At 38.2% G+C, this 19,613-nt stretch overlaps 1 protein-coding gene across 2 annotated transcripts in view; it reads right to left on the bottom strand.

Annotated features, from left to right (window-relative positions):
- Positions 1 to 11,528, bottom strand: part of LNPEP (leucyl and cystinyl aminopeptidase) — a 55,874-nt gene extending 44,346 nt beyond the window's left edge. Inside the window, exon 1 of one of the 2 annotated variants that reach the window (XM_053931964.1) lies at positions 10,956 to 11,528. In XM_053931964.1, coding sequence (XP_053787939.1) covers positions 10,956 to 10,974 — 19 coding nt within the window. In that variant the 5' untranslated portion in view covers positions 10,975 to 11,528. The remainder of the gene's footprint in view (positions 1 to 10,955) is intronic. The other variant, XM_053931966.1, reaches the window with a different exon arrangement.
- Positions 11,529 to 19,613: the final 8,085 nt, after the last annotated feature.

The raw sequence follows: 19,613 nt of genomic DNA, 5'->3' as shown, positions 1-19,613 counted from the left end.
AAATACATCAAATATGGCTGAAGAGTAGGTTATTTAAAAGAAATAAGAAACAAGCAAACAGAAGTCTAAAATTAATTTCTTGTTGAAAAGCAAAAGCCACAATTCAGATACAACTTCCCCATTTGCATTTCTATACCCAGTTCTCAGAGAGTCTGAATTACTGTATGGGCTTACGGTCAAAACATCTAAAGAAGTGTAATTTAAACATTCAGTTGCTGTTACTTCTGGAAAAAAATGATGATCAGTAAGCAGCTTCTCTTCATAGGGACAAAAACAAAACAGAACTTTGGTTAAAGTTATTACCTCATCAACTCACAGAGCCACTGCTGAATGTTCATGATGAAGGAACTGAGGACAATATACAGATTTAATGTCTTCTATCCAGAAATTTAATTCTTATTTGGTTAAATATGGTTTGGGATATTTCTTTTTTGTTTACTTTATCAATGGGTAAATTAATTTAAATCTAAGTGACTTGAAATAACAAGGAAAAATTTAGAGCCAAAATGCTGAATTAAGTTACTGAACTTTACACCAGTTCCCATACAATATAGAGAATTCCCATTTTTACACTAGATTTCAGTTACACATTCTGGAAAAAAGCAAAAAACACATCAAAACACACACTACAGTTAAGCAGGACAGGACTTTTCCAAGTTACTTAGTTTCTCTCCAACTACCTGAAAAGTGGTTAGTGAGGTGGGTGTTGGTCTCCTCTCAGGTAGTAAATAACAGGACAAGAGGAAATGGCCTCAAGTTCACCAAGTATGGTTTAGATTAGGTATTAGAAAAAATTTCTTCACTGAAAGGGTTATCAAACTTTGGAACAGCCTGGCATGGGAAGTGACGGAGTCATCATCCTTGGAGGTACGTAAGGACACATGGATGTGGCACTAAGGAACATGGTTTAGTGGTGGACTTGCCAGTGTTAGATTAACGGTTGTAATCCATGATCCTAAAGGTCTTTTCCAAATTATGATTCGATAAATAATTGCTTAGCATGGGGACTTCTAGTATTAGGTATAAATTCTATAAATCTGATCTAATTAAGTAAATTGCACAATCTGTGCAATTATTTGCTGATGCCATACTGTATTCCTACCTGTTAAAACTCACAGAACATCCCTCTAAACATTATTGGGCCTATGCCCCCACCCAACTCACCACTTCCTCTAACAGAAGGTACATCACTCCCTCAGCATATCCCACCATCCTTTCCCAGACATCGGTGTTCAGGATAATACAGACACCATTTTATTTTCCATCTTCCTCTTTGTTCTTTTACTTCTTTCATAATAACAGTTTTGGACATCCAGCTGCTGCTACCCAGCAGAAGATTAAATAATTTAAATGTGAGCAAGCTCTTCCCACTTCTCCTCTGAGCACTACATTCACTGATTCACTGTAGGACTGTTCACCTATTTCCAGGAGCAATAAACACAGGAATTAGTGTAGTTCCTTATTCTGAAAGCCTGCGACAGTCACAAACTCTTAACTACCTCCTAGTCTACCTTAGTTTCCATGCACAGATAGAAGACTCACTTAGCTTTTCTAATTGCCAGCTCTCCCTGCTCTGTCACTGTATATGCCTTGTCTGGTCACAGCTTGAAAAGAAATACCTCAAAATTTTGGAGGAAGCAATTAAAAAAAAACCTTTGAAGCAGAAAAAATACTTAACTAACAAATATTAATTTTTAAAATTGCTTTTCTGTTCTTCTAAAATATCACCCCACAGAAGTTTTGTTGAATATCAGTTTTGTTGAATTTTTCTCACAGACAATTTACTTACAGTATAATCAGTAAATAACCCCTGTTGCCACCTGCTTGCTCTTTGGGACAAAGAAATTCACTTGCAGAAAGCATATAAGGGTACTTGCACAGGCCATTGATGATCACATGCCAAATGTCTAAGTGCATCAGGAAACCCATCCAAAATCCTAACTAAAACCTCAAGCTTTCATGGGTCAGGCAAGCAGTGATGTTTCTACTTCTATCCTCCCTCCTACAGAGGAAAGGAAGTATGAGGAGGATCATCAAGCAGAAAGTTTTATTTACTCAAAGTCTTCATGAAAGCAAATTACTCATGGCATTTCTGGACCCAGAAGTCAACAAAAAAAACTCTGAAGATTGGCTGCATGGATCTTATAGGAGACAAGCACAACTCCTTAAATGCAAGACATGCTCAAGACATGCTCACAAATTTACAGGCAAAAAAAAAACAACACCCTGAAGATTTAGTTACGAAATCGAATTTTTGAAAGATACTGTACTTTGTTATTGGAACAACGTGTAAGTAAAACATAAGTAAAGAGTAAAACAAGTAAAAATCTTCATATTTTCAAAACTTTCTGCAAAATTGTGTCTAGTAGAAGCAGTGATTAACATCCCTGTATTAACACTTATATATTGAATTACACTGTTTCTTCTTGTGGGTATGTATCAACAGATACATCACATCAGACATTAAAAATTACTGAACTGAAGAAAGCAGTTATTTTTACAAGGCTGCCTTTTAATTTTATAATCTTTTCAGCATGCTTCAAGAACTTGTTTGTTTATGATTATTATTCCTTGTCGTATCAATTTAGCTCTTCCTTCTATAATGTGAATTACTTCCTGCACTACTTCCTGGGCTGTCTCCAACTCATCCATTAAAAATTCTGTGTTTGGAGGGAATGAAGAAAAGCTTATCTTATCTTTTCCAACAAGCTTGCTCAGCAAACAAAGCCCATGTCCACAAACACATTAGTTACGCTAAGAATCTTACTAAAGATTTCCTTCTTCTCTGCCATGTCTCCCTAATCATTCCTCTTCTCTACCATGTCTCCCTAATCATTCCATACATTATAAGTTCCTTCTGAGCAAGAAAATAATTCAATTCTACACAGAAAAATTATTTGCTCTTACTAAAGCAGGACAGTACACAATGTCATCATGTAATTTCAAACCTGCATCTATCTGCAATAAGAAAACAGTTTTAACCTTTACTCAGCTAGCAAAAACAAAGCAAACCACTGGAATGAATATGTGAGATAAATATTGTAATGACAAGCTTCTGCACATAGACTGGAATAAAACCCTGCCAATTCACTGTATAACGGAAATTAAAAGAATGTGTGCTTATGTATTTTAAGACCTTCTCTTATCTGAAGTTGCCATAAGAAACATGAGCGTGGAGTGTAATTTCAAGGAAGTCAGTGTTTATTAGTCTTGGGTGCTTCTAAAAGGTTCTCTGAAAGTCTCTTCCTGATTTTTAAGCGAAGTGCTATTGCATTTTCTTTGTCAGGACCTCAGGTTGAATAACTACATGGATCAATTACATTTCATCATTTATCAGTTAGATTTAAATATAAATAGCCAGGCTACTATGGAGACTTCTTTTCAAATCTTCACATCTATGTTATCAACAAAAAGAAAGTATCATAGAAGGAGAAAAAGTGAATATATCATTTACTGAATACTCCACCTATACAGCTGGCAAAAAATCGTAACTTATTTTTGTCATAATTTTTTATCAGAGCTAAGAGGAAGTAAGAGGAGAACTTAAAGCTAACCAAACCAAGGTTAGTCTGGATTTTGACATCCAACAGATATATATCACGTCTGTTCACATTTAACCATATATTTTCAAATTTAAATACCAGTTAGGTTTCCTATGAGAAAATGCAGGGGAAGTGGAGGGAAGGAAAGAGGAAATAGTTTTAAATGACACTTTCCTCTTTGGATACCACTGAGAAGGAAAACCTTCCACAAGGCTGAGGCAGTGTTCAATCCTCAGCCACTGGTTGAACAAAAAACGGGACAGGAAAGAAGCTTCTGGCTTTGATTATAGAATATGGTTGTTTTAATTTCCTGCTACCAGTCTTACCAAAGGCATGTTTTGCAATTAAAATCACATAAAACGTTTAACCACAGGGGTCTAATGAAAAGGTTCTGAATCTTAAGAGACACACAGGAAGTTGTGTCTCAGATTTCTTGAGCTACTCAACTCCCAGATTCAGAACTGCTGACTATCCTCTTCGCAACACCTGTCCATTAACTTCATATCTGACAAATACTAGATTCATCATAGCTGAGCATATAAAACATCTCTCTGCTGGTACCAGTTGTTCTGAAAAAAAAAATTGAGAGTTTTCTGAAACATCTAACAGTTAGGTATAGAACCTGACGTACTATATTCAAACTGATGCTTGCCGAATCTTTTAATTCTCTTGCTTACTTTTAGCAATAAATTAATGGAATCATATTGTCTTGTCTTGAACACTCACTCTCTACAGAGGCAATCCAATATGCCTTCTGGATTACTACTGCTACTTAATACCCAAGTGACAACTTGAACCATACCAAACCATCTGCAGGTCACAAGCACACATTACGTGTTCACTGCTCCATAACTGGTAGTCCAGTTCACAGAAAGCAAGACGCAACAATGTCTAGAGGTTATTGGCTATGACTCCCGACACAGTAAGTTTTGTATCATCTTAACAGAGCAAAACTACATCTATCTACATTTTTCTCAGTCTCATAATATAACAAGACAAAGGGTATTGATAAAGAAAGAAGTGGCAATGTGTCTGCCTGGTAGCTTAAGACATACTGAAATCTAGATTACTCCAAAATTCTATCCAGGTATATAAGCTTTGAAATTATCTTTGTAACAACCATCACCATGGGGGTGCGGACAGCTTAGATACCAGTCACTTTTCAGAAGGTCCCTTGAAAACTAAATCATTCAATTATTTACACTTTTGATAATTCATCTGTGCCAAAAGAGACACTAAAGCCTCATTAATATCTCCATCAATGATAAAAAGTGCAGGTTTTGACAGCAACTGACAGTTTATACATATTGTATTCACAGCCCCATTTTCCAAAAACCTACTCTTTGTTGCTCTCTTATAATGGTTTACAGGTCAGAAGTATGAGGCCTCTAAAGCATTTTGATCTCCCACTAACACAAGTCTTGCTGAAGTCCAGAACTTTTGTTTTTCATGCATGAAAAATAGTAAAAGTGGTTCTACTAATGTGCTACCAGCTCATTACTACTGAAGAAACTGTCAGTTTCTATACAAAAGAAAGGCTTAAATAAAAATCACTATTAGGCCCTAGAACAGTAGGTGAATTCGGCACATTTTTAGTTTTGAACACAATCAATTCTCCATAACAATCAATGGCACTGTGGTAGAAGTATTGTTACACAACAACTCCAGTTAACAGAATATATTCCTTCAATGTCAGAGAAATTACAACCAAGGAATGCTCTCTGCACACAGTTATGCTTAGTAAAGCACACTGAAACACTCCTCCAAACATCGTGGAAGGAGTTTTGATTGGAATAAAAAACAAATCCCAAAATCAAAACTGACCTTATTTCCACACGAACAAACAGCTGACTGAAAGCATCTCGTGTTTCAGTGGAATCAGGATTCCATTTCTTCACTCTCCACCTGATGTAGTAAAGAAGACCTCTGCTTCAATAGACAGCATACCCTGAATAATCCAGGAGAAGAGCTGGGCTCTGAGGTCTTCCTTGAACATCTATTTTAAGACAACACTCATGAAGCAATAAAGTATCAGCTGTGCCCTAGGGACATGAACTGCGCAGAACCCAACACACTGTATTACCCTGAAATTCCTGTCTCTATGATCAACCAGATGAGTTTTCCAGGCATCTTCCCTCCCCTCTTTAGTCCAAATATCCTTCAGGATTATCCACCTTTCTGTGTGCAAGAAGGCACACAATCTTTTTGTGATTATTATCATTTAAGGTTAATATACGTCCACTATTTAAAGTACTATCATAAGTAATCAAAACACAACTTCAAAAGGTATTATATGTACTCTTTAAAATACTTTGAGGCCATTAAAACCCAGATCACACAAGATTCTGGTTTATTTTAGAAGTTAATATGATCTTATTTTAAGGTACTGTTAGACAGAAGTCTAAGCAGCAGCTGCCATGCATATATTTCTGACAGACAAAGGAATAATACTGCTCCCAATCATAAAGAAATCTTAATGTTTTTGCTCTTCTACACAATCCTTGCTTTTGTACTTAAAAAATATTGTGCAGGAGAACTGGAAATTCATTGAACTTTCTTACATCATTGACTAAAGGATGAAAAACCTGAATTCTCTGAATTTATCACTACTTTAATCAGAGGATGCATTAAATACAGATAAATTCAGCTTCTTTATATGTAATTGTTACACCAATGCCCATCTAATATGAAAAAAGTATTCTGAATAGTGAAACAAACAAAGGTGGTTTTATCCTCGCTTTTACTTGTTTCTACTATTCTTCTATGGCAGTCATTCCAGGGCTTTATGTAGCACACATTCACATAGCCCTAACAATGTGAAACATGGTTGCTCAACTTTACATCGTCTTCCCAAAAAAATGACAAGACAATCATGGAACACTTTTACAGGTAGATACTGAGGTTAGCATAAGATATCATCATTTTTTACTTATGAAGTAAACACACAGATAGTCCACAGCTTCATTCTGCAAGTGGGAAGACCAACTGCTTAGTGGAAAAACACTAACAAATGAGTAATAGTGAGCACCTATACTCTCATCTTCAGACATTCTTTCAGTTACTGAATTCCCCTTCTAAACATCCATTGCTTGGCAGGAAGTTCACAGTAAAGCAGTAAAAGCAAACACATACCCAATATATTGAAAAAAAAGGTTCCTGTTCAGCTGAGCTGACACAGGAACACAAGCACAGATACTACAATATGGCCTTGTAGAAAACTATGACCCAGCAAAATACACTTGGCCAACATAAAACTCACACTCAGGAACAGATGAAATAAGTATTTTTTTTCCAGTAATAATTGATGGGATAGGTAAAACACAGGGAAGAAAAAAGACATTAAAACCAGACCTCTTTGATGTTTTCTATCTACCACTGTACAAAAAAAAATTACTCAGTCTGTTATTTAGGACTGACTAACAGTTTAAGGAACCCTTCTTCTCCATGACACAACATTGTAAAACATTGGCAGTCAAGGCTTTGCCTGCTGTCCCAAATAGAATTAAAGCTATGCACACAAGAACATGCTTCTGCAACCTTCAATACACTTCTGTACTGAACAAAATTAACACGAAAAACAAAAACATTTTAGAATTGACAAGAACTACCTGACTGTATACCTGACATAACTAGACTTTGCAAATGACACTTTAATTTTGTAAAGAACATTACCTAACTTGATTTATTTGTACTTTCCAAAAACCCCTCACTTCTACCCATGAGAGTCTTTTTATTTTGTTCATCAATTTAGTCATGCAATTAATATCAAAGATTGCATCTGTTGTGTATTAAAAGGATAAAAATAATTCGGGAATGTCAGTGAAACTGAGTGTTATTTGCACTTCAGATCCTCACAAGTTATCCCATCTACAGTTGCAAGTTCATGCATGCCACCTGTCTTAAATGAGAAACTCTGTAATAGCTCACTTCTACCTCTTTTTTCTGTGTCAAGTAGAGAAGTGACATATTTCATGCATTAAACAGGAAATGATGAAATGACCTTTCAGAAACACATACAATCTAAAAAATAAGCAAAAAATTTGCAAAATAATTTTTACTGATGTCCAAGATAGTGATGTCCAAAATTACATTACATATTCTCTTTAATCTGAATTTCACTTCTTTCAGTTGCTTTGTTTCTTTAAATTTTAGTGAAACTGTCTAGGTAAGAAATGACTAGTCAAAATAAATAAATTCTGCTCATTGATTCAGTGCAGAATTCAAAGGAATGGGAGACCATACAATTTAGGGGGAAAAAATTATGTGCAACAAATAAGGAAGACTTCCATTAACTTTTAATCAAACTTTGATTATTCATTCTCAGGGAAAAATCTCAAATTAGGAACAGTCATGCAAAATAGAGGAATCCATCTCAAAAAAAATCCTACCAGTAACCATTTCTAGAACATTTACTACTTTGTAGTATTCATAACTTTCAAGGAGAACTGCAGATGGGACATCAGGAAAATATTCTGCACTGAGAGGGTGGTTGGTCACTGGAATAGGGATATGGTTATGGCATCAAGCCTGCCAGAGATCACAGAATGTCTAGATACCACTCTTAGTTATATGGTTTAGTTTTAGGTAGTCCTGAGGATCAGGGAGTTGGACTTAATGATCCTTATAGTTCCCTTCCAACTTGAGATACTCTGTGATTAACTCAACTATTCCAGGCACTAAAAATAAATATGCAATTAACTGTTCTTCCAGAGCTACAGACCTCATGCATCATCTCCACCTAAATTCCTAGGCAAGGAGGAAGACACAGCCTAGATCTCTTCAAAGAGGTTCAAAACTAAGTTTACAGTACAGGGATGAGGGAAGAAATAAAAAATAACCCTTAAGTATATTTAGTTTATCTGATCATTTCCACTGGAGAAGCTCTTCAAACAGTAAAGAGTTCAGCACACCCACTAGGATTTCAAGGAAAGGATAATAAGGGTTTTTTTGACTTTTGAAATGCATTATGGCTGTGTTTTTTCTTTTATTTAAGAAAAAAAATCAAACCAAATACTGAATAGAAAAGCTGGAATTTATATCCACTTTAGAGCATTTGCTGCCTTAAGTCTATTTTAAGATACATACCCATTCTGACACAGCTCTACTTCCATAAAGAAAAACAAGAAATTGTCTCATTGCTAGTTTGCCAAATGGGCATCAGAGTATTGAATCCAACTAAAATGCTTTTGCAAAATCTTAAAATTCAGTCTGTTCCCTCTTCCCTATGTTTTACAAGGGTAAAAGCCCCAAAGAACTGAGATCTACAAGTATAATATTGTAGCTTCCTGCGATAGGCATGCTTTCTTCTGAATTTAAACAGCACTTTGCACAGGAAGTCAACACAAACTCACAGACAGAACTCATAAGTATTGTATAAGACAAAACAAAAACCCAGTTTATTTGAAAAATATGATGCCCACAAAAGGTTCCAGACCACCACGCATGAAAATTCTATTCAAAAAGCCAATAATGTAAGCACCCTCTTCACTTCAGATTTTTGCAGCTGCCATTGAGCACCAAACATGCCTCAAGATCATCAGAAATAAGGAGCAACACTTTTGCTCTAATATTTGCATATTCTCTGTGGTGTCCATTCCAGCAGAGCCAGCTTTCAGGAAGAAACTTATTGACCAACTTCAGCTCCAAATTTTCTTCCAGTCTTACCACCATCTGCAGGGTTTTCATTTCAGGGAACAAAATCAGAAAGTTCAGTGCATGAATACTGCTTGTCAGTACCTTAATCTACATGCTAAAGCCCATTTCTTCCAGTTGCATGGAGCAGAATTTTTAAGATGTTTTGTCACACAGTGCAGCAATAGCATTATGTCAAACAGACCTGTAAAACAACATTTCATCTCTTTCAAAAGGAATGGCCTTAGCCAGATGACTTCAAAATAAAATTCTCCCCCAAGCTGCATTACTCTTAAAAGACAAGCTCTTTTTACGATGCATACAAGAATGCAGATTACAACTCTGTGACGGAAATAGGCCGTAGTTGAAAGCCCTTGTACTAAGGCCAGGATTAACTAGAGAACCAAAACATCAACTGCTTGTATAAACTGTAATTTTAGCATGACAATACAAAAGAGGGAAAAAAAATGGAGGGAAAAGGTCTCTCCTGCTAGTTATGCCACCAAAATACATCCAGATCTCATGACCTTCAGTTTCTTTCAGATTCTAAACAGCAGCAGCAAATTATAGGAGATATTTCATGTGCTTGAAAACAGGGAAATGCAGGGCAATGAAGATATATTTATAGATTCACAACATGGTTCACAGAACTATAGAATGGATTAGAGGGAACCTTAAAGATCATCCAGTGCCAACCCCCTTGCCACGAGACAGAAAATTTATTTTTAGTGCATGGGTTTTTTAAAATTTTTTAAAATTTGACACTGTAAAAAACTGACATAAATTCAGAAAAAAACCTAACTTTGCCTCTGACTTGGCAGGTCACTGTGTAGTTAAAATATGATGCAGCAAACTCTACCTGGTACTTTAGCAATGGCTATCCAACATGCTTGTCATTTAACAGACCAAATCCCACCTGTAACAAAAGTGCTGCGTTTTCAGCAGGAAGGCTGTTGTTTTACCCACTGTCTATTTCCATATTTGGCCATGGTCGTGAATCTAACCAAGTATGCTTCAGTTTCAGTTTGATCTGAGAACTTAATTTCCTTCTCTGTCCTGGACGGGCAGAATTCTATTAGGAGAGGCAGATGCAAGACGGACTTTTCACAGCTTCATTTCAGGCACAAGCATAGGATGCACACACACTGCTGTAGCACGTTGCCAGCAAACGCCTCCGTATGCTTACCTCGAAGCATATGCAACCACGTCGGTATTTCAAGCACTTCTGTCAATGTACGGGCAGCTCTGAAAGCTTTCTGGCTTTCATGAACACCCTGAAACACTATTTCGTACACCGCTGATACTGCTGTATTTTATTTCTCCTTTTGCTCGGGGTGCGGGGGGAGGGCGGGGGGCACGTCCTGGTGAGAATGCCCCGATCAGGAAAACGCCATGAACAGCGGGTCTGGCTCCTACCTCCCATCAGAATTATGTCGGCTTTGGAACTCCAGACACCTATAAGGCTCCTTCAATGGTGCCACCCACACACGGCGAGTGTACACCTGGTGTACAAGGGGCCCCGGCTATCCAGTGTCAGTGAGACCCCGGCCGGGCAGTGAGAAGCTCAACAGCGCCGAAAAAGCGAGGGAGCTCCTCTTACCTCTGTCGTTCCAGCCACCTACTCCTAATTAACCTGAGACAGTTTTCAAGCCGCGGACTACGGGGACAGCAAGACCGCGAAGATTCTCGTTTTCCTCTGGGCAAAGAGCTCCCGCTGAACGCGGCTCCGCCGGGAGGCCCCACGGCCCCGTCCCGAGCACCGACGGCCGCCTGGGTACTCACCGCTGGGGAAAGGCTCCATCTTCCTCCCGGAGACCGCTCTCAGCGGAGGCGCTGCCACGGCTCTTCACTGTTCCTCCTCCTGCCGCCGCATGCTCCTAGGACGGGCTCAGTCCGTGCCCCCTGCCAGCACCGCTCCGCTGGGGCCGCAGCGGTATCAGCCCGCGGCTCCCTCCCCGCTCAGCTTTTTCAGGCGAGGCAGCTCCGGCTAACCACCACCGCCGCTGCCTCAGTGCTCGCTTCCTCCTCGTCCCTGGCTGGGCCTCGCGGCACCGCCTCCTCCCCGCCTGGGCCTGTCTCACGCCGGGGAGGCCGGGGCGGGCTCCGGACGCCGAGAGAACGAGTGTCGGATCGCGGCGTCCCGTGGGCAGCTCCGCAGATCGGGTGACACAGTCGCGGTCATACCGGGCCCGCCGCGCAACGGCCGCGCAGGGCCGTGGTGGTGCTGCCGGGCCGGCTTTGCCTGCATCTCCCCGCCGTGTGCCTTCCGTCGCAACTTAACCTTACTTTTTATTTAAATAAGTAATTCCCTTATCACGCGGTAGCGTTCTGCTGTGCAAGGCGCAAGAATCAAAAGGCACAACCGATTGTGTGAAATGTGATCAATTCATGCCACAAAGAAAGATTGGATAGTGTTCCAGGAACCAAACACAGAAGATCAAAACAGTGAGTTATAAAAACTGGATCTGGTATTTGTGAAAGAGAACCAGGCATCCACGGTGAATGTCACCATGAAAAATGGAAGTGTTGAAACATCATTAGAAGTGGCTGCTGTGGGAAAAGTAGAGAAGATGAACATCTTCAAAAACATCTTCAAGAACTAAAAAATGCTACAAATACTGTATTTATGGGTTTTCTGCTTGACACACATGGGAAGTGGCATCGTAGCAACTGTGAACTTTCAAAGGCCCGGGGTCTCTCCAGCTTGAGAAGAGAGGACTGCCCATGCTTTGGTTTTCAGAGCACTTTTTACTTTTGTGGGCATTGTGTACATGTTTCCTGGTAAAGCACATAGCATTGTATCATCTTAATGTAATATTTAATAACTACATAACATCTTGTACAACTGTGTTTATTGTAATGTGTATTAATACCTATAATGAGGTATTGATAGGTGACAGTAACACCTGCTGCCAACCCCCGTACTCCCAGAGGAGTTGGGACACGAGAGACAAAAGCTTGTGATTATGACTGAACATCAACAAAGAGCCATGAGATTGAAGGCAAACACCATGAACCTAAAGCCACTGCAATCCTCTTGGCATTAGAGAGGGATTGTATGTAGAGATAACAAAGGAATCATGGTGTGATATGTCACATACCATCAATTTGGGATAAAATTTTCCTGATGTAGATCAAAGTGGCCAGGCCATCTATACTTAACCTGGAAAAGGAAAATACATAAATTATATGTATTCAATATATGTGTGCCTCCTTATTAACTTGCCTGCCCCCTGCTCCCTTACAGCTACGCTCCTGCTATTATCTGACTGGTTAAGTTTTTTTCTTAACAGAGGAGATTTTTAAACACTGATTTTTTGGGAAAGGAGAAAATGGAAATGGATTACTCCAAAAGAACACAAATTTAATGTCCCATATTTATTTAAAAAATAATTTATAAAGAGGTTAGTTGTTTTTTTGGGTAAAGAAAGGGACTAGGGCCAGGGGTCCACAAGAGCCCAGGTGCTAGTGCAGCCCTATACCTCTTCTCTGTGTTTCATAAACCTAGAAGTGCACTTTTTCACACATGATCATGTTTCACAGACTTAGTTATGGTGACAACCTTGTAGCACAATCTAGGTCAAAGTCATGTTTCTTACTAAATCCTTGGAATTTAACACTGGCCTTAATGTTGGCTAAGTGAGTTTTAATAACCATTTACATATTCTCAGACATCCCTTAACATATCACAACAGCCCATCGTCAAAAGAAAAACTTCTTTAAATTATTAAATCACCAAAAAATTTCTTTTAATAGGATGACAGGTCTCTAGAGCTTTCTTTTCAAAGCACTAACCCTGTCTGGCCTATATTTAAATATATTGGAGAAACAATATCTATGTAGCTAACTTTCCTGGGATTCTACACAGTGTCATGCAGAGGCTGCAGAGAGGCCTGAATAGTGTTTTTTGAGCACCTCATCACATGCTTTCACCATTCTTCATTTCTGCTAATCAAAAATCCTTAATTAGTATAATACATCTTTGAGAAGCTAAAAAGCTAAAATAAAATCTTGCTCCATTACATGTACAGAGATACTCATATCCAGATTTTTCTATTAATGTTGAGTTTTAAGATAATACAGTGGGAATTAGTCATACAGAATAAGTCAGGTATAGAGCTCATTTCACAGTAGCACTGTTTGTACCATAGTAGAAGAATAAGGGTTTCGCTGTACTTTGAATAACATCATTTAGAAAAAAAATTAATGGATTTGAAGGTCCATCTTTGCTTGTGTTGGTAAAAAGCTAGAGTTTCTACTACATGATTTTTTAAAAAGTGCCTAAAAGTTACAGGTCCTTTCCACTATAAAATATATACAGTTTTTAGTTATAGCTTGTGAGTGATTTGTAGAAGTGAAGGATTTTAAATTGTTTCTTTTTTTCAGATTCTGAGTCAACTATTACCACAATTTCTCTCTCTTTTTTTAAGATGCAGAATAAATAAATCAATTCTGTGATTGCTCAAAGCCGTAAATATATCCTTAGAGCATCTGCAATAACCTATATTGTGCCATAATTTGGTAGCTTCCATTCAGCAAGGTCTTAATTGAGACCTTTCCATGGGTTAAAATATGTTTGCCAGCAACCCTGCACCTTTTTTAACTTTGAAGACAAGCCATCTCTAAAGAATGCTTTAGATCTTCCAGCTTTTAGACACCTGGAAACATGACTCAGGCTGTCTTTTTCTGGTTTATTTTTCTTGTGAAAGGCACAGAGATTTCATGAACAGTACAAGTGTCAGTAGACACTTGGGTGCTTTTGACCCAGTGGAAAGTCTTCAATTGTTTTCAACCGGATCTGCACATAAGAAGCAACTTGTAGCTGAGAAATTGCCAGGCCTCCAGGGGCTGGAAGGCAAGGGTTCATCAGTCTTGCTAAAACATGTCAGAAGTTGCCCAGACTCAGGTGTGGAACTGATGAATCATTTGTCTGACAACCTTAAAATAAGATGAAAAAATTGTCCCAACAAATACTTGTGCTTAAAGCTTGAGCTGAGATATAAGGAATAGGGAAGTTCTTTTTATTCGTTGACTAAATGGTTAATACTACTAATTAATGTTGTTAACTTCTTCCTCAATATGAGTTTTTCTATTTAAAGCCAATATTGTTTCTTTGGTGTGCACACCACTCTGAACAAATCTGACACCCTCATCCCCTGTCAGCATGAATTACAGCCACTTGTAACCACTTTTTGCACAGAGTACTGTCCCAAGCAATCCATAGCACCATGTTTGCAAAGTAAATATCCTTATCTATCTATCTATCTATCTATCTATCTATCTATCTATCTATCTATCTATTTCTACATGTGTAACCAGTTAAATAATTAAAGTAAATAATTTTGTGAATAGTGGAGCTAAATGAGGCATGGTTGTTTTCGCATATCTTAACTCATTGCAGATTCTTGCTAGGAGAAGCAGCTGCTTCCTCGGAAGTGTCATTGCTATCTGCTTTGTGTTGTCTTACAACTTACCTTTCAGCAATACTTCCTAGATATGCATTCCTCTTTTTAATAGAGTGTGGTTAAGTTCACAGAGTTACCTTGCCTCTTGCCATGTCTCTTTCAGAAACATTAAGGCCACTGTGTATTTTCTTAGAATCCAGAAAGCTTTTTATTCTTTGTGACCTAGAACAAAGCTTTGACATAGTGCCTAGCCCAAGTTGCAGTCCCATTTTCATGTAGAAATAAACACCTGTGGCACATGAGCTGTTGGGAAGATTACAATGCTACATTACAGATAAAAAGCCCCAAGCTATTGTAAGGAAGAGTCCTAGTCACTCCACCATAAGCGCTTTTCTTGCTTTGCTGATTTTGTTTAAATCATAAAAATAAGTAAGCTACTGTAAGAACTTTCAGGTCCTAAAATTAAACCATTTTTCTCTTTGTCTTGGAATATTGTTAGCATGTTTATATCTCAGTTCTAAAGACCTACATCTATTGTTTCATTTCTTTAAAAAAATATGTACTAGCTAGAAACTATCATGTACTATAAATATATCCACCAGGTAGCACAGAAGTAATTTGCCAGTTTTTGTGGCTAGAATGCTATGGGGCATGATTCAAAAGTTGCTTTTTCCACAGGAGAAATTAGGATAGAGTCAAGTGTGATGATTTAGGCAGATCTAATGGCTTTGCAAAATTGCTGCTTTTCCCTGCTCAGTTCTTGCCTCATGTTTCACTGCTTACCTTACACCAACTCTAATGCTTGTTATATTCCTCTACAGGCTGATTTCAACTTTTCAGCTGCCTAATCCGGCAGAAAACTAGTTCACCAAAATAGTGGATAAATAACCAAAAAATTTAATTTTGGGTTACAGTATCACGGCCTGAAATCCCGGGGGTCTGTCTGACCCCTGGGTAGCAGCTGCCGTAGGTGTCCCGGATAGCACTGTGCTGATGAGGTGCAGCCTGTCTGAGCCCTCTGGCTAGCTCTGAGCCGCAGGCACTCCACAGCTGTAGAGTGATTTCAGCTCTTAGTGATTTCAGCTCTGTGCTCTCAAAGTGCCTCGGCAGATGCAGGGATGGAGAGAGGTGAAGGCTGTGTGGAGTTCTGCGGAGATGTCTTTATTGGCAGCTTCTGCAAAGGGTTCCAGTGACAGCTCTTCCGCTGAACTGGGCAGAGGTGAGGGTTTAAGTAGGGTACTAGGGAATTGGAAATCCTCCAATAGCTGGGGTCAAGGAGAATGCAACTTATAACCTTACAGGGAGATAAAAGGGGTCTGAGTGTGGAAGAGGGACAGCTCTGGTCCACTCATCATGACTCTGCATTTCTTATCTTAGGCTAGTGACCGCCATGGAGGCTCTGCAGGGCCTCTGACTGCTACATTACAGAGTTTTATTGGTATCTACAAAGTATGTGAATAACAATAGCAACAGGAGGGCTCATAAACATGCAGCTAAGCAACCTCAGCTCAGAATTCTCCTCTGCTTCCAGTAATAAACTGTCTGTGCCAGTCTGCCCCTTAGGGTTCTGTTCTTCAGCTGATCTGTAGATCATCCCTAGGTTTGTCTCTCTTTTCAGTGATTGCATTCTCAGCTCAGCTCAGGAAGCAGTCACTTTCTCTTATCCACCATAAATTGAAGCTATATAGCATTGAAAATAACCATTCTTAAGTACTGAGAAAAAATGGTAGTAAATTGATTCACTAAGATGGAAGTTTTATAAAGTAGGAAGTCTGCCCAGAATAAATGTACACTGAGCATTTTAAAAACACTTAGGATTGACAAGACTTACTTCTTCTTGAAATCAACACTAAATGAATAGTAATGCAACAGTAGCAAAGCAACAATGGTTATGGATTTTGAGAGCTTCAATTACTGTGCTTAATGAATAAGATATAGACAGGATTATTAATAAATAAGATACAAGCATAAGTATCTAATTTTTTATAGCCAGAATAACACTGGAATTTAAGAAGTCATCCATGCTCACGGCTCATCTCTGAAGTACTCCATTAAGCAGCTGAATAGGATTACTTTCTCCTTTTCAAAGTGGAGAGCTGCTGAAGAGCTATGACCTGAAATTGTCAGCCACTTATCACATGCAAAGAAAAACACTATTTATTTCATGTATTTTTATTAATGTATTTCTTAATCCTTGTCTAATACTACAAAGTTAAGTGATGTGAATCAGGCAAGTATTGAATATGAGAAATACGAGACTGATGAACCGTCCAAAGTAACTGCTCCTGATACACTGAGTTTGGTGAACATGCCTACCGTAAGGTACTAACCTCGTTGATGCATTCTCAATCTTCCATAAAGCAGAAGTAAGCACAAGGTGTAGTGGAATAGTCAATGTAAAACATCCATAAATATATACCTCTCTGAAGTGTTCAGTGTTGACACGTCTAGTTTGATTCTGTTTGCACAGGGCAATGAGGGCAAAACCCCTTGCACCCATTAAAAATTACAAAAGGAAATTGTGCGAAAACAGCATGACAAATACTTCTGTAGCAAAATAGTATACTTTAGTTATGCTCTCTCATAGTCTTAAATTATTTAGTAAACTGTAGAGCTTTTACTTGCAACAAAAATGTAGCCTTCAGTCAGATAGCATATGTTGAAGGATAGAGAACATATATACACTAAACAAGGTGCACATGCCAGTGGCATCTATTAAACCATGGTATTCTAACTTACAGCATCTCAGGACAACAAGAAAGCATAAAGTCTGGCCAATGTGTTTGAGCTCTAATTCAAGTATATATTCAGAAACTAGAGTTCTTTCCATTTACCCATGGTAATTTTTCAGTGGTGTATTTATTTCACTGAAAGTCTATCCCCATGTTGGCAGTGTTTCTTTAAGAACAAATCTTTGAGAAAGGCAGGTAGCAAATGACTTGATGACGCTGTGTTGAAGAGATATATCCTTGCTTCTGATCAAACATTGTAATTACTAAGTTTTTAAATAAAAATTGAAAACAATTTCAGGTGTTAATAAAATCTTTTTTTTTTATAAGGAATAATGCTTAAATGGTAATACTTTAATGCTGAATGCTAATGCTAATGCTTAAATCTTAATGCTTTTAGCCCTTTTTTATTCCTGTTATCCGTTCTAAGCAGTAGATTGAACTTAATGAGGCATTTGTACTGCTGCTTGATGGTAGTTTGTGCTATTGTGAGAAACTAGTTATAGAATTGTTGCTAATATTAAAATTATAGTCTACGCCTGTCCTTCGAGAAGTCTCTGTTCATACATTTTATCCACAACCACATTAAGAAATACTGATTTTGTGTGATTCTTCTTATTAGAATAGCAGTATGTTTACAAGATTTCTACAGAGAAAGTAAATGCAGTCTGAGTCACAAAATAATGGCGTGAATCCTCATGGGTAAGAAATATGATCTCACACACACAGGTATGTGAAATTTGCAGCTGATGGCAGATGGAAAAGATAGTTCTAGGTGGTATACAAAAACATCAATTTAAAATCAACTTTTGGTCAGGCTAACTTTGGCCATTTGGTCAGGCTAACTTTGACCCAGTAGATGATATAGATGTGCCCTGACAGACAATCCAAATAGCTGAAAAGCAACATAATTTACAGGACAGGTACCACTATCAGTTAGCAAAACTTGATATGGATTAGAAATTCGTAATTCTCCCATTTCTGGCTCCAAATGCAGGAAATAATTACCAGTAATGAAAGCACCATTAATGTACAAAACTGTTTCTGGGCATAGTACTGAATAATGACATTTTTTCTGGAATACTTTTCAAATATTGAAAAGCCCTTGAACTAAAAAAACAAGTAATTTTGTAGTTCAGCTTTCCTGAGGGGATTTATCTGAAGTTCTCATGCTCCTATAAAGTGGCTGGTGGTCCCTTTGTTTTCTTGACACCTTTCACTGTGGTAGTTCCTTTAAGACTGAGTCATACAGTAAAACAAGATAGTGTCGCAGAGAAGAAAAAAACCCCACAAGAATGAAATAGAGCATAACTTATTTAAGAATCAAATAATATTAAATGCCCACCTAAGGACTCGGAGATAACTAGTCCTGTCTACTTTTATTCCTGTATGCAATACTTTAAATACATCAATTTTTAAAAATTTATTAGATAGACCCCAGTTCTCAAGACTGTGTGTATACTATAATGTTAACAGGCCACACTGCTGATATGAATGGGTAGACTGACGTAGCTCTATTTGCCCTCAGTAGTTTTATAATTAATTGTGAAAGCTAATGATTTAACTCCATAATTTCCAGACTGATGACTAGCTTTCCCATTGACTGGTATGAGAGAGTGAAAAAATGGCTGTCTTTCCTGAAAATGAAACCATGGGAATAAAGCATAATACCTGCACACTTGTTGAAAGAATATGCTTAGTTCTCACACATATTTTTTTCTATGCAAGTATAGAATCATCACCACTATGATGCAATAACATGTCTCCAGCATAGCTGCGAGCCAGGGAGAGGAGAAACAGAGCTCTGTGTTTCACAGTAGTTTTGTCATGATTTGGTGAATTAGGATAGTCCATTACACCAGTACATTTCCAACTCAGGAGAAGGGCAGGGCAGGGCAGGGCAGGGCAAGGCAGGGCAAGGCAGGGCAAGGCAGGGCAAGGCAATCATTCTCTAGAACAACTAACTATGAGTATGCTTATGCAATTACTAACCTGATGTTGCAACATCCTAGATTGTTTTCCAAAATACCCACAGCATGTCTGCACTTATCAGTCCCTATCATAATTAAAATGCCATTCTTTCTTTTCTACTCTCTTCACCCACTTCATTAAGCTCAACAGTATAGGAAAACTAAGCCGAAAGCCTAAACTACGGTTCAGAAACCTTGGACCAAGCTCATAAGAATAGTGTATGGAGAACAGCTCACTTGAAGTGTACATCTTTGAACTTTTTACATAAACCTGGAGTCATCCACAGTGACACAGCAACAATAGTGACCAAATAGTGGTTAGAGTCACTTCAACAG

This window comes from Vidua chalybeata, chromosome Z (genome assembly GCF_026979565.1).
Source record: "Vidua chalybeata isolate OUT-0048 chromosome Z, bVidCha1 merged haplotype, whole genome shotgun sequence".
Lineage (NCBI taxonomy): Eukaryota > Metazoa > Chordata > Aves > Passeriformes > Viduidae > Vidua > Vidua chalybeata.
The sequence above is the reverse complement of the archived record's forward strand: the minus strand, read 5'-3'. Positions and strand labels throughout refer to the sequence as shown.